This window comes from Spea bombifrons, chromosome 2, assembly GCF_027358695.1.
Source record: "Spea bombifrons isolate aSpeBom1 chromosome 2, aSpeBom1.2.pri, whole genome shotgun sequence".
Lineage (NCBI taxonomy): Eukaryota > Metazoa > Chordata > Amphibia > Anura > Pelobatidae > Spea > Spea bombifrons.
In genome coordinates this window covers 45,496,575-45,513,053 of record NC_071088.1, presented here as the reverse complement: position 1 = coordinate 45,513,053, position 16,479 = coordinate 45,496,575, and the positions used below count along the sequence as shown (strand labels likewise).

The window sequence follows — 16,479 nt, the reverse complement described above, 5'->3', positions numbered from 1 at the left end:
ATGTCGGCTCAGTTAGCTGTATAATATTATATGCGGTTATACAATTTGAAAGGACTTTGGGACAACCCAACCTAGGATAGAGGCAATTGATAAATTTGTAGGTTCCCTTTGCTTGCCGAAGATTTCTTCCTTGATGAGAGAAACATTGGAAGCCCTGTTGAGGCTTAATGAGTTCACTAAAGTCATCAAACAATGAAAATTGCATTTTCCTCCGGGACCAGGTGCCCTTAATAACTTATATCATAAAATATTTTCAGAGCATCGGAGTCCCAGGCTGTTGATGTTCTTCACTGGGATAATACAGGAAGGTACAGTACCAGAAGAAAATCTGGTAAACTAATGTAACTCAAACCAGGAAAAAAAACACCAGATAAGTGTTTCAATGTTAGATCAATTTCTCTGTTGAATTGTAATATAAACTGTATGCAAAAGTATGGGCAAATAGGCTTACCTTGATCCCGCCAAAGCTGCTTCACAAGGATCAAGTAGGGTTTGTGTGAGGCCGACAACCATCAGACAACACATGTAAAACCATAAATGTAATAGTGCATGCATCAAGATCTTCTAAGCCATATACATTGGACACTTTTAGAGAAGGTCTTGAAAAAAATGAAATTTCCCGGTTAGAATGATAAAATTTCCCTTTCCCCTTATTATACACTTTGGCTCTTGAACCCTTAGCAGTGGAAATTAGATCTGACCCAAGAATATCTGTATATAGAAGACTGTAGAGAAATTACTTTAAGGCTATATACATTCTGGACATCACCAACCCAGAATCATCTTTATTGGAACTGATGAATTGGTTTGAACATTATGAAAGAGTTTGCGGACACTACATCCTGTTATAGGCCTGGGTCTGCAGGGCTTACCAAAAAAACAATAGTTTAATTGAACAATTTTATACCTCAAAATTTCTGCATATATTGATCTGAAAAAGAGAATTAAAATATTATTTCTTACAATCTCAATTGCAAAAGAAAACATTAAAGGAGTAATCCAATGTACCACAGTAGCGGAAAAATGATGAGATGGCGTTGGTATTTTACCCTATAGTGCATAGCTGAAATGTTTCCAGAAACATTGTCAAAATGCTGGAGAGGGTGTCATGTGATAGGTAGCATGGGACATATTTGGTGGTCATACACAAACACAAACAAATACATAAAATAGTGGAAGGCATGGGTAGCCTTTATTACAAGCAAGCAGGAAAACTTCTGAGAACATGGAAAGTTCTCCTCTATTAAAAGATATACAGGTGGCAAGAATCACAGGAAGAAGTAGTATTTTATCTTAGAAGAGATATGCATTATGTCAGTGGGTGTCCAACCTGCGGCCCTCCAGCTGCTGCAGGACTACATCTCCCATAATGCTCTTTCGGCTAAGGGGCTGGCCAAGGACTATAGGAGATGTAGTTCTGCAGCAGCTGGAGGGCCGCAGGTTGGACACCCCTGCATTATGTGCTAGCATTGGTCATTTTCTGTAAAAGTAAATAAAAACGAGAAAGTGTTGATATGTATTCCATGTAGTACCACTAAAACATTTAGACTAGCAAGACAAAAAACTTGCTAGTGATGGTATACTTTTTTCTTGTCTAAGACTTAGATCGAACTCATTTTTGGTCCTATTATTATTATTTTTTTCTTTCAAGCGCTGTATTGCCTTTACATGCAATTACGACATTTAGACATTTCAATATAAGCATACATGTGGTGAGATACGGGGATTAGCATTTACATTTTGTGTTTACCTACTCAAGTCAATACATCTGTGCTTTCTCTTCTACATTTGGTTTCTTAACTTTGGGGTTTTTCACCTCCATCACCTTATGCTCATGCTGTCTCTTTAACACAAAAATCCAAACCCTAACTAAAAACAAGAGAGGACAGAAAAGAGGAGAGAGAGTATGCAAGACAGACTGCAGCTTATTATACGTACATTTTTACATTTTTATTTCTCCTGAAGAAGCCGACGGTGTTTGGCGAAACGCGTTGAGAGACAGATATTAAGAACTTTCAACCTAAGGGTTCTGTGATACGGACGTTTTTATCTTCCGGACTTTTTCTTCCTACTGTGTATATGCATAACATGATCGTTATGCCAACTTGTTTGTAAGTTGTTCCGCTTTTTCTTATTAAATATTTGCAAAAACATACTGCACCATTTGTGGTTTCTCACCTGTATTGCAGACCTTAAGAAGAAAAGAGTTTCTTTTGATGAGCCTCCCTATGAAGTTATTTTTGTGAGTGCATTAGACACATTCATTAAATAATTTTAGTTTGAATTTATTACACTATTGTTTTGTATATTTCTTTTTCCACATGCGCCCCTCTTATTGATATATCGATTCTTTGGAACACTTGTGAGGAGTGTTTGGGAGCTGCAGAACATGTGGGGTATACTTTTATTATTGATTATATTCATGTGAGGGTGTTTTTTTTAGTTTTCTATTACCAAACTTGTCCCCTTACAGCTTCCCATTGCCAGCGTTGTCCCCTATCACTTATCAGTGCCAAACTTGTCACAAAAACAGCTTCCCAGTGTCCCTTAACAGTCTGCCAGTGCCACCCCAGTTTGCCAGCATACCTGACTGAGCCTTGCTGGTTTTTGTGGCTCATGCTGCCAGGCCGGCGCCGCCCACAAAGATTATTGAGTGGGCAGACTCAATTCTTTTTCAGATGGACATAAAGGTTACTAATTGAGCCCGTCCGCTCCATTATTTTCAGAGCTCTCATCTTTAGGCAATCCAGGACATGTGGTCACCCTAGTTTTAAGTCAAGAAATTGTCATGGTTGAATCAAAAACCCATGCCTTGAAGGGGATAACCCTAAACATTACAATAACACACCTCTTGTGGATTTCAAAGACTTACCTTTCTAGGTGCCCCACAGCAATCACACATCTTGCTGTCTGTAGTACTCTGATCATCAGCTGCTCATACCTGGTTTATTGATACCCACAAGAGCACTCTGTTACCATCTCAAGTGTGCTTATTTCTGCAAATGGGTTCTTCCTGGTGTAACGTGAGCAGATTCTTAAACCCAAATCATGAAAGTGCAAAGCGATTTCACTTTTTTTTACAGGTCAAATAAAAAGGAGCATTACTAAAAAGGGGTAGAACTACCTCTTAATATCAAAATCACTCCCATAAACTATATATGATCTGAAAGCACATGTCCCAAATACCTCAAATATACCACTCTTACCTTTCTAAGTGAACCACCAAAACTACTAAAATAGGATATTGAGGTTTTTTTCTTTTACCCTTTCACATGTTTGCATGTATCAGGATGAATGGTACAGGCTGGACTCTCGTTTTTTACTCAAACACATGGCATGATTTTTGCTGAAGTTCCTTAGCTTGGTTTGGGGTAATTCTTTTGTGTGCCTCAAAAACCACACAAATTATGAAGCGGCCCAGCTCCGGGCACTCTAAGGGTTAATACGTTAAATAAATAGATTAATTAGCAGATCTGCAGCAGAACACCTCTTAATGAATTTCTGTGCATGCTAACCAGGGGGACCTTGTTAGACCCCCAGAATGCTCGCTGAGCTAGCACTCGAGCTAGTACTCGAGCTGACTGGCAGTTAGTATACCATGTGCCAGGAGATGTGGTTGGGTGAACATCTCCTGCACAGCAAATAGAGAGGGGGCAAGGAAAGGGGCAAATGAATTTACAAGGGGGACACCACACAAAATTTAAAGGGACAGCTCAGCTATCCTTTACATTAAGGTACATATAATGGCTTGAGTGTCCATGTCGTAACAGATAATCACAATAATATAAGGAGACAGCAATGGGAACTATTTGACTTTTTGGTGGTAAAAACAAATACTTTTTGAAAAAATTCTTTGTGTATTTTATATATTTTTTTACTGTTGTTTATAGAAAGACTTGGGGCAAAGTAAGGGCATGTTGTGGAAGGTGCCATTGATAGAGTGAGGTATGAAAGACCTGTGTGAGAGGAAGTGTGTACATGAGCATAAAAAAGAGCGTCATCAAGTGCTAGGTCTGGCCTGTCATCACCGGTCTGGCCCTGCTAGAATATAAATGAGTTACTGGGGAGCAGGCAAGGTGCTGGGCTGACACTCAGGCGTGTACCAGCTCACCTGTCAGAAGGTGCCAGACCTCCCCTGATCCCTAAATAATTAAACAGAAATTTGTATCTGGCTGTATTTTATTTACATGTATTTTTATGTTTATGTTGTGAAAACATCTGTACTAGAACCAGCTTGCAGTCCTATTGCATAGAAGATGTCCCATGGCAAAGGTTAAGGTGAATAGGCACGATCACAGAGAAACAAAGTAAGTCAAGGACAAGGCAAACATGTGGTATGCACAGAGAGTAGAAGCAGGGTCTGGAACAATGTCAGAATTGGTAGCTTCATGTGCCATTTGATAACCCAGCAAAAAAAGGCCACAGACAAAGTCAGGGTCAGGAGACTGAGAAACAATCCAAGTGGAAGAGCCAGAGGTCCACACATGAAGCAGGGTCTGATGAGAAACCTAGGTAAGGGGCCAGGATAAAATTTCACCAAACAGAAGTACAAGAGGGCAGTACCAGAAGCCAAGTCTGAGAAGTAGCTGAGGTCAGAAGCCAGAATATTAGTCCACCAAACTAGTAGGAAACAACACATGAAACGGAAAAATAGCTAAACAGTATAGGTCAAAGTAAGGGTCATGAGGGATTGGGTAGGGTGTCTGGAACAGGTAGTAGGCTTAAAACACATATGAGGCACAGGGCTAAGAGCAAATGAATGCCAAGTTGCAGATAAGGTGGCCAGACAAACCTTGAAGGATGCTTCAGGAGTTTCAATATCCTAATGAAGCAATTAAGCATGCTCTACATGAGATCGAGGCAGAAGCCTTAAATAAGAAGAGCAAGTCCCACTCACAGTTATGTAACTGAAACATTGCTATATGGGAACAGGATGAAGGCACCTTGCATGTTGAAAATGTCTGATCTACCAGAGACCCACAGAGATACGTGGCCTTACATAGTAACTTATTGGTCATTTTTTAGTATTGACATTTTATTGAAAAATTAAAACGTGCAAAGAGAGCATGATGCATAGTAAACATTGATATAAAGACCAATATACATACACTTAACGATATTACTCAACCATTGTCGCACTTAATGGTCCACTATCAATGCCAAGTGTGAATAAATTGAGTAAACAGTGTCATGCCACTACATGAGTTAATTTGGGCTTGGCATAGAATGGGTTAAGGAATTTGACCGTAATACTCAGTTCATTAACATTTTTTCTCACCTTTCCATTTTGGAGCCAGAGCCCAATATAAATCTTGATGACACATGCTGGGTATTGCCACCTTTGACAGGAAGATGTTACCTGTGAAAGGGTGAAGGGCCAGACATCCTGGCTACATCTCCCTGTGGGTGGAGACAGAGTATCAATGGACACAGGGTAGAATTATTGAAGACATAATGTCTAAAATATGATGGTTGCATAACTTTGGGCCCCACCAAACATTACACCACTATGCCTGCGGTGTGCTGGTTTCAGAGAGACCAAACATGCCATGCAGACATGACCATAACAGAAGTTATGCAAAGGTTTCCTTTTGCCACCTGATAAGAGTGTGGAGTTTGGTATGAAAATGTTCACTAGGATCAGATAATTATGATGATCCTGGTGTCATAATTATGCCAAGCTCATTGGGCATCATATTTGGTATAACGTGATCCCAGGCACAAGTTGAATGTTAAGCTGCTGAACCCCCTACTCCCATCCCCTTGCTCAGGTGACAGAAAAGGGATGGTCTTGGGGGATAAAAAGGTGGGTAATTGGTCAACACTTGAATCGTTCTCCATTTGCCCTTTAAATGGGGGTGTTTCCCGCTGACATCAGCGGGAACGTCCCCGACATCAGCGGGAACTAACTCCTACTGACGTCAGCGGGGAGTCCTGTCTATGTCTCTTTTTATATGCATTTTTGTGTAACAGCACTGTGACCTATTTTATACTGAGATTAAGTATTTTTAATCAGTTCTGTCTTTTGTTCGCTAATCAAATTCAGCCTTGCTTTGTGCCCTAAGGGGAAAGTGACAAGCGTACCGGAAGTCTGGTTGGCGTTCAATCCTTTGTACACGCATACTCCGATGTCACGGCTCGGCCGATAGCCCTGTCTGTGACAAAGAGCTACATTAGTTTCTGCTGGGATCAACTTAATGACTACAGTCATAATTCATATGTGTGGAACAGTATAATAGCTTGAGGTCTCAATTGTGTATTGTGGAAAAATTGTAGGAAGGAGAGAGGATAAAGTTGGTCTAGAAAGGAGGGAAGGGGGTTGGCTACTTGCGGCCTATAGTTGTTTAGTAGGCAGGAAACCATAATCAGCGGTTTGTTCCAGAGTACAATGATGCAATGGGGAAGCTATAGGGAAACTAAAGGAGTCTTAAGTGGCTTTCCAAATGTCATAGAGGTCTAAAGATCCTGTGAAGCCTAGGATTTATGGTAATTACTAGACAGATATTAAAGATGTGCATCACTGTTTCCAATGTGATTTTTCAATTTAATATATTTTTTTTAATGGCCCAGATCATTCTTATTTAGGGCTGGTGCACTTAATAAAGAAATGGACGATAAGCATACATAAAGGCATAAATCTTCTTATGTGGCAATACTCAAGAGCATTTACAGATTCCTAAATCTCTCCACTAGTATGCATTTCTAAGTAGAGTGTGCCCCCTAATGGTAGGCTGATGGAATTGCAGATGGCAGTTTAAATATCTGTTAGTTTATTTAATTTAAAAAAAAAATATAATCATTATTTTATCTTGAATAAAATATGGGCGAAAAAAAGACACGGATCTCTCCTAGGGGTGTGTGAGGTCATTCAATGACTATTAGATCTGAGGGTGCGCCTATGATATATATATATATATATATATATATATATATACAATTTTCATAAGTGTTCAACATTGAGCAGACAGTAGCTAAAGTCTACATAGCCACAAAAAGAATGTGAAAGACCAATAACCCTCCTACAGCTTTAACAGTGTACAATGACGTAATGTTGCAGGATGCAACGTTCATGTGACAGGAATTTCGTTGACGTTGCCGCCGTCGCAGCAAATTACGGAAGTGCCCTTTGGTTTCCTTAGTAACCTGTCGCCCTAGAAGAAAATGGCGTCTCAAGAAGCAACGGAAGATTTCGTGGAGATGCCGCGTGGAAAAGAGTCGCCTTCTCCTCTTAGCGATTTGCAAGTTACTCATGTCGGGGTGAACTTCAGTACGGAGCCCGACGAGGCGAAAGTCTTTCAGGTGTATTTAACTAAACTATGTAGCCTCACGCCGTCTGACACCGAGAGCTTTCGTACAGAGATAAACCTCCTTCTGGATCAGCTCATCTCGCAGGATTTCACGTACGGGGTCAAGTGGATAAGAGAGGAGGTGCGGAACATTGCCTTCAGTTTGACTTATTTGTGTTGGTTTTATAGCGCGTTATATTTGTCAGTAGATCATACTTTTCATTGTCGTTCCAGGAGGTTTGCAAACTGCTATCTCAAGCTTGTCGTCTAATTCAGCTCAGTCAAGAACATCTTGTCAGCAAAGTATGCCGGCTAATCCACTATTTGTTAAATAGACTACAGGTACAGTAGCTCTTTAGATTTTAACATCTGCAAATCTGTATTTGTTCACACTGGATTTCCTAGTCACCCATGTAGTAGCCATGGTAATGGTCCAGATTGTTCTAACTCTGGGGATATGCACTTATTAGTGGAATGGACAGAAGGCCTACATTAAGGCAACAATCTTATTCCGTCAGGGTCAGGATGGATACAGAGAAACACAAAGGTGAAAAGTTGGAAATGATACACAGTTACCCTATTGCCACATGTGTGTTAAATAGACGCTCCAGGCATCATGTACTTTAACGTGCAAATGCATGGGGGTGGGTTCTGCTGAATCCCCCACATATTCATTTGCCCCTTTAGCCGCCACCATCTATTTGCTATGCAGGAGATGTGTTCTAATGTATGCATCTCCTGCCACGTGATAAATTCTCTGCTCTACAAGTGTCCGCTAATATGCTTTCTTATATAAATTATGGTTTTAAAAGAAAGCCCTATTTGAACCAAAAAAATGTATAAAATTCAAGAAAGAGAGGGGTTACAGTTAGAGAAAGTCATTTCAAAAACAATAAAAATGCTCTGGTCTTGTAGTGCAAAATATCCCTGGTCTTCAAGGGGTTAATACATTTGAGGCTTGGCACACTGGGGTGCACTGTTTCCTTACAATTCTCTGTCTCCAACTCACCATCACAGTGATAAGGAGTGAGGCAGAGAACATGGACAAATGCAGTGCTTACAACCCGTTTTTGTGACGTACCTGTTATGTCATCAGTCTCAAGGGGGTTAGGCAAACAAAATAATAGGCCCTTAAAGAAAGAAAGTAAACCAGTTTGGCCAAATTTAAAAAGGGTTTGTATTGGTAGAAATAACTTACCAGAAACATGCATACATTTTTGGTAATAATTTAGAAAGGCAGGCTGCTGCTAAGTATATATATTTGTATATAAAGATAGCAAACATTTTTGGGTGGGATATTAGGTTAAAGTTGGGATTCACTGTGATTCACAATAGCGAAATATTTTGCTTCTCGCAAGATGGCTGTGCCCACTCAAAAATAAAAAAGTTTCCCAAGAGGGTACTGCATTCAACCATGCAAGTCAATGTAGCCCAGCTTACAATCACAATGCGATTAGTATAAAAAAAAAAAAAATAGTCAGTAGCAGCCGCCCCTCGCGATCCCAGCATTCATAGCGACGCTGGATCGCGCATCATTGATGACGTACCTGGTACATCCCGGTCATGGCGGTGACCTATGACCCGTAGTACCAGGTAAGTCCCGGTCTTGAAGGGGTTAAAATAAATTAAAATGTGATAACATGTAATAACAATTCCCCAGTGATGTCACCATTAAGGGAACTATCCACTTCCAAACAGCCCCAAACATCCTGACTTATGCATTGGTGGTGTCACTGTACTCAGGAGATGTTGCTGGACACATAATGAAGTGGTGTTCAACAGTGACGCATACTAATTTATACCTAAAATACAATTTGTGTGAAACAACACAAAATGTGAATACCACAAATTTTGAATTTGAGTGTATAGTCCAAAGCCAGTAGCTAAAATGTTATATTTATTGGTAACACTCAAGTTCACTCTTATTTTAATTAATGAAATAGAGGTCTGACTATAAGACTAAGACCAGATCCCCCACAATGCTGCAGGGGACCTGAATCCTCCTCTCTGGCAGCCAGAGAACATCTGCATGATGCGCGCAGACAACCTCTGACACTTCCGTCGGGGCTTCTATGACGAAGCGCCAGCGTGACATGAACGTTGACATGACGATTAGAGGGTATAAATGGCAAGCGGGGGGCAGATGTGCATAAGTGGGGGGCAGGTTGGCAAATTAAAGGGAATAAAAACAAGAAATGCATTTTTCTCAATCATAGCTTTTTATTAAATATGAAAAAATTGTTTACATGTGAATTAATATTTACTAGTAAAACTTTTCCTATAGGGTAGTCTTATATTCAGGCTTTTTCTTTTATAAATTAATATTCAAATTTTCAGGTGTCGTCTATTAAAGTCATTTTTGTAAAGAATACATATTAAAGCATTTACCTGAGGTGACATCTGCACCTACAGAGCTGCAGGTGCTCTCCTCTTCTTGCCAATAATTGACTGCTTGAAGCAGCCAAAGAGTGTCAGAAAAGCAACAAATCAATGGGAGTGCTTTTCCATGCACAGTGTTTGCTTAACCAGCGCTGGAGTTGACTGGCTGGAAGTATGCACCAAACTCATCTCCTGTACAAAGCTGGGTGATGGGCAAAGAGACAAATGGATATGAGGATATTCATCAGAAGCCAAACATTTACCTGCAATTTAATGTACTTCTCAATTTGCTTGAAGCAGATAATGCAGTGATTGTAACCAAAAAAGTTAATTTAATTAATGTTCCAAATCTATACACACACTCCAAATAGTAATCATCACTCTCTGGGTTTGATAAGTCTCCTGTGAGAGACTGGAACATCGGTTACTATTTGGACTTGTTCGTATGCTAGCCGATTAGCACCTGGGTACAAGTTATATATTATAATGTTAGTAAGGCATTCAGTTACTTTTACTTACATGCATTATAGGACAAAGTAGCACTTCTGTTGGAAGTATAATTATAATGTATACAATTTACTATTTTACACATCTGATTGATTGTTATTTTTGCCTTTGACAGATTATAGTTGATGAGAAAAACTTGGATTTTCTTCTTGTGTTTTGCATTTCTGCATTAAAACATTGCAGCTCATGGACCCATGTGGATATCCTCCATGCTTTAGCAGCTTTAGTGTACAACAATGGACATAAATGCCAGAAGGTAATACATTTAACAAAATATTGCTACTGTTGTAATTGAGAACATTTTTCATTCTAGACGCTAATAATGCCAGTCTTTAAATAAATGTGTCAATAAAAAATATACTTTATTATTTACACGTGTATATATACATCATAAGAATGACATACACTTTTTTTCTTCTCTCCTATCTTTCCTCTTACCCCCTTTTTCTGTATTCTATTCTTTATGGTTCTTTTCTCTCCCATTTCTGTTTTCACCACTCTTCAGTCTCTTCTCGCCCTCTTTCTTCCAGCTCTACCTCTTGCCCTCTTTCTGATCCTCATGATCCTCTTTCTTTTTCTTCTTCCTGTTCTCCTTGTCCAATCCCACTAGAACATTCCACATGACATCACTTTGGTTTAAATATCCTATTATGCTTTTACAAAGAGAATACAATAAAAACAACATATTAACCCTTTTCATAACAATTAACCCTTACACCGATATGCCTTCATTACAATATTTACCCCTTTGCAACGCAATTCTCTTCTGGGCACTACAGTCGTTGACTAGTTCGGGCAGACTTCGTCAAGGTGGGGGAGGAGAGAAAAGTTAACTGTTGATTTAGATAATGATGGCCCTCTGTGTGTGTATATCAGTAAACGTTTACTGAATTGAACATGCATCATTACACTATGATAAGATACTCTTCCTAAAATGCATTTTTTAACATTTTGTTACAATGAAACAACTGACTTCTTTTACAGTATCTTCCTGATTTATTGGGGAAGTCTGGCATCCTAATACAGATAAGCGATTCCAGTAAGTGTGACCTAGAGTTATGGAGAGCTTGTCTGCACTGCATGGCTAATCTGTGTATCAGGTAAGTGCATTTTCCTGTGCATGCAAAGCTGGATAAATGCTGTCGAGACAGAAATATATTGTGAGTGGAGTACTGATGTTCTGTCACACCAAGAAGGTGGCGATAAAATTCAGTTTTCAGAAAAGATTATTTACCTGTGGTTCATGAGGTAGGGATACTGATGGCAGTCATAGATCATCCATTTCTAATCTCCACCTTGTGCTTTCGTGGGTAGAATACAAACTGTGTAACCATGAGAGGGTCGAGAATGTTAATGTTAATGTGGTATACCTACCGACTCTCAGCTTTAGCCCTGACTAGGTAAGTGCTCTGTTGATTTTAGTGGCAGTGGTTTGCTGCCACTCATTGGCTGCTTCAAGCTACCTTGTAGAGCCCTGCGCAGGACTGTTTTTTCAATCCTGCTCCCGCTGATTTTTTGCCCAATTCTGCAATGTGGGTGTTCCACTCCTGCCACATTTGTGGCCAATCCCGCCCACTCCCGCCACATTTGTGGCCAATCACGCCCACCTCCTTACCTGAACTGCAGATTTCCCGCGCAGTCCCGCAAGGCTGCCCTCAAGTTGCTCCCTCTCAGCTTCTCTTCTCTTGCTCCGCCCAGGAACAAGGCAGAGTCATGGGAAGTGACGTCACATGACTCCGTTTTGTTCCTGGGCGGAGCAAGAGAGGAAACACTGTAAGGGAGCAGCGAGAAGGCAGCCTTGCGGGATTACCGGGACCCACAGGTACAGTGCCTGACCGCCCGCTCCCGCCCGCAAGTTTTTTTGGCGGGACCCGCCTCCCAATGCAGTCCTCTACTACCTTGGTCACACATCTCCTGCAAGCCAAGGGGTTAGGATGGTGGAAGCAGTGCAGATGCGTAGAGGGAATCGTGACAATTAACTTCATGCATTTGTACCAGAAAAGAAAGGTAAAGGCGACACCCAGCATATGCATTAAATGTGGGTATGGTTTGTGTGTGTTTGTGTGTGTGTGTGTGTGTGTATATATACACCTGTTCAATTGCGTGTTAACACAAATAGCTAATCAGCCAATCACATGGCAGTAACTCACTGCATTTAGGCATGTAGACATGGTCAAGACGACTTGCTGAAGTTCAAACCGAGCATCAGATTGGGAAAGAAAGGGGATTTAAGTGACTTTGAACGTGGCATGGTTGTTGGTGCCAGACGGGCTGGTCTGAGTATTTCAGAAATTGCTGATCTACTGGGATTTTTCTTTGCACAACCATCTCTAGGGTTTACAGAGAATGGTCCGAAAAAGAGAAAATATCCAGTGAGCGGCAGTTGTGTGAACGAAAGTACCTTGTTGATGTCAGAGGAGAATGGGCAGCCTGGTTCGAGTTGACAGGCAACAATAACTCAAATAACCACTCGTTACAACCATGGTATCCAGAATACCATCTCTGAACGCACAACATGTCGAACCTTGAAGCAGAAGACCACACCGGGTGCCACTCCTGTCAACTAAGAACAGGAAGCAGAGGCTATGATTCGCGCAGGTTCACTAAAATTGGACAACGGAAGACTGGAAGAATGTGGCCCAGTTTGAGTCTGGATTCCAGCTGCGACATTCAGATGGCAGGGTCAGACTTTGGTGTAAACATGAAAGCATGGATCCATCCTGCCTTGTATAAAAGGTTCAAGCTGGAGGTGTAATGGTGTGGGGGACACTTTCTTGGCACAGTTTGGGCTCCTTAGTACCAATTGAGCTTCGATTAAACAGCCTACATGAGTATTGTTGCTGACCATGTCTATCCCTTCTGATGGCAACTTCCAGTAGGATAATGCACCATGTCACAAAGCTCACATCATCTCAAACTGGTTTCTTGAACATGACAATGAGTTCACTGTACCCCAATGGCCTCCACAGTCACCAGTTCTCAATCCAATAGAGCGCCTTTGGGATGGGGTGGAGATTCGTATCATGGATGTGCAGCTGACAAATCTGCAGCAACTGCGTGATGCCATCATGTCCATGTGGGCCTAAATCTCTGAGGAATGTTTCCAGCACCTTGTAGAAAGTATGCCACGAATAATGAAGGCAAAAGGGGGTTTAATATGGTGCTATCAAGGTTTACCTAATAAAGTGGCCAGTGCTTGTTTATATATGCTTTATAAGCTTTCATTGAGCTGGAATTTTAGTCAGTGAAAGCCAGACATAATCTGCAGACACTATTTTAATTTTAATGTTTTTTATTATTCTTTTAGTGTACCTGGACAACCATATTTGGAAGAACCTTACCGCACAGTGTGTTTTAATACTTTTTTGCATGTGCTACAGATGTCCAAGCCTGATGTTTTGGATGAAATTTCAATTTGTACAGTAAGTACATTAACAGGCATTATTGCACACTAATACAGAAAGAAAGGGTCCTGTTCTTGTGTGCTTAGGAGATGGAGGGAGAATTAGAAAGTGAGGGACAGCTTAGGGAGGATGATTTGATTTTGAGGATCAAATGGAGAAGTCTTGAAGGTGAGAGGAAACTGTGTCATTCAGAATACAGGCTAAGGTTAGAATAAGTAGGGAAGAGTCTTGACAGAATAATGTAGGGAATTCGAAAGTACAAGTACAGCACAGATGAAATCCTGGAGATGCCAGCGGGAAGAATTGATCACATTTGAAGAGACAAATTGTAGACATAGAAGAAGGATTTTAGCTTTAGGAAAGTTCTAAGAGGATAAGTAAGGAGAAGATACATTTTCTTTAATGAGTAAGGTGATCATTAATAATTAGAGAAGTGGAAAAGTGTCTTCTGGAGTGTTAAATCACACTTCACTGTCTAGAAGTCTGCTGGACAAATCAGAATGCTACCTACTAAAATGTAAAGTGCTTACCCTAAAGTTTGGTGTTGGAGCTATTTTTCAGGCTTTGGGCTAGGCCACTTAGTTTGACATTTGTGTGCTTCCAACTTTATGGCACCTGTTCGGGGAAGGACCTTCCCTCTTCTATGCAGCACTGTGCCCCTGTGCGCAAAGCAAGGTCCATAATGACATAGTTTAACAAGTTTGGTGTGGAGGAACTCGAGTGGCCTGCACAGAGCTCAGACCTTACCCCCATTGAATGTGTTTGAGATGAATTGGATTGTTAAATGCGAGCCAGGCCTTCTCATCCAACATTCATGCCTGAGCTCACAAACTCTCTTTTGGTTGAATGGGCACAAATTTCCTCAGACACACTCCAAAACCCTTAGGAGAGCATTCCCAGAAGAGTGGAGGCTCAAACAAAGGGGGGTGGTTGTCTGCACAACTCCATATTAATGTCTGTGGTTTTGGAATGGGATGTCCAACAAGTTCATATAGGTGTTATGGACAGGTGTCCGCTTACTTTTGTTCATATAGTTTATATAGGAAAACATCTATTAGTATGAAAAAAAAATTGTAGAAAAAATATTATATTTAGCAAGTGCAGATGGAAGAAATATCGATATATTTAAGGGTTTGTCCTGATTTCAGAAAAAAACACCCCATAGACCATGGTATGTTTTTTATCATAGCATATTTGAAAGGGTCTAGGGTCCCCCCCCCCTAAATTTGTGGATCTGCACTAAGACATTTCCCAAGTGTAACAAAAAAAACAACTCTTTTGGTGCACAAAAACTGCACTCTGTTATAGTGATCAAGCAGCTAAAAATATGAAAGAAAATGATTTTCACTCACTTATTTGCCTCTCATTTTCACCATTACAGTGAGGCAGGGCAACGATCACTGCCAACAGCAATGTTGACAGGCATTGCTGTTAGCAATGTGCATGTGATGGACTGTTAGAGCAATTGCATGCATGGAAGTGGCTCCCATTGGCAGCTGCCACTGGTCTTGCAGCTTGCAGCAGTCATTAGTTGCTGTCATTTATGCCATTTTTGTTCCCCCTTTGACTCAAAATTGTTTCCTGCTATGTTATTTTTTCTTTAACAAGAAAACCTGATTTCACCCTTATTTATGTGAATTTTTTCCTTCAACTTTATCAAATCAAAATGTTTTATGATTACAGTACATTTGATTTTCTTTGTAGCTACTTCAGAATGCTTTAAAGGGGATTCAGTCTATTTTAAATGGAAGCAAGATGGTGGTGACGGAAGCAGAACAACTAGGATCATTACTTGCTGTTCTTAAGGTAATTCTAAAGTTAATTCATTACAAATAATAATGGTTTCACCCCTTCAGGACCAGGGTTTTTTCCTACCTAAAGTCTATATTGTGTGTGTGTTTGGCATATTTTTGTAACACACACACACACACATATATATATATATATAAATTCTCTGCTCTGGCCACCTATCCACACATGTTGTCAATTTTTTCCCCCCTAAAGATTATTTTAGTAATTTGCCCACAATACGGATGACTTGATTACACAGTTAGGGGATAGCCATTCTAGAGAAAAAATGTGGCTTGGTATCTGCAGAGGCCAGAGGTTACAGTGGTGGCTAAAAATCTTTCCTTTTCCCGTGAAAGAAAACGTGAGCATATCAATGGTCAGCAGATGGTTTAAGTCATATAGAGTTTGCATTATTGATTGCATTATTGATTTTAGGTGTTTCAGCCACTGAAACATTTACAGGTTTAAGAAATAAAGGACATTGGCATGCTATCTCCATAGACAAACAGCTGTAGAATGGGCCGCACTGAAGAGTTCAGTGACTTTAAATGTGGCTCTGTCATATTATACCACATTTGCTACAAGTCAGTTAATGACCTGTTAGATCTGCCCAGTCCACTTTATTGCTGTTATTGCATCAAGGAGTAAAAATAGCTCAGCCACGAAGCGGTAGACCGCATGCACTCACAGAGCAGGGCTGATGAGTGCTGAAGTGCCAAAAAATTCCCTGTAGCATCACTCATTACTGGGTTCCAAACTGCCTCTGGAAGCAACCTCAGCTGTGTCAAGTGCTTCCTGAAATGGATTTTGGTCGCCAAGCAGCTGCACACAAACCAAAAATCACTGCGTAATGCCAAATGTCGGCTAGACTAGTGTAAAGCACGTAAAGGCGTGATTCATTAATTCAGAGAATATGTTTCGACTTCTCCAGAGCTGGACTCTGGAGAAGTCGAAACATATTCTCTGAATTAATGAATCACGCCTCACTTTCTGGAAGTCTGATGGTCGGATGCCAAGAGAATGCTTTCTACCGGAATGCATAGTACCATTGGAGGGATATTGATATAAAAAGATAACGAAAAAACCTGCTCAATATATTCTGTCATTTGTCC

General features: G+C 40.5%; 1 protein-coding gene across 1 annotated transcript in view; it reads left to right on the top strand.

Moving 5' to 3' along the window:
* The first annotated feature begins 7,161 nt into the window (after window positions 1-7,161).
* HEATR6 (HEAT repeat containing 6) overlaps window positions 7,162-16,479 on the top strand; it is a 31,231-nt gene continuing 21,913 nt past the window's right edge. The window contains exons 1-6 of the mRNA XM_053457706.1: window positions 7,162-7,428; window positions 7,521-7,628; window positions 10,288-10,428; window positions 11,157-11,272; window positions 13,480-13,594; window positions 15,281-15,382. Of these exons, the coding sequence (XP_053313681.1) occupies window positions 7,162-7,428; window positions 7,521-7,628; window positions 10,288-10,428; window positions 11,157-11,272; window positions 13,480-13,594; window positions 15,281-15,382 (849 nt within the window). The remainder of the gene's footprint in view (window positions 7,429-7,520; window positions 7,629-10,287; window positions 10,429-11,156; window positions 11,273-13,479; window positions 13,595-15,280; window positions 15,383-16,479) is intronic.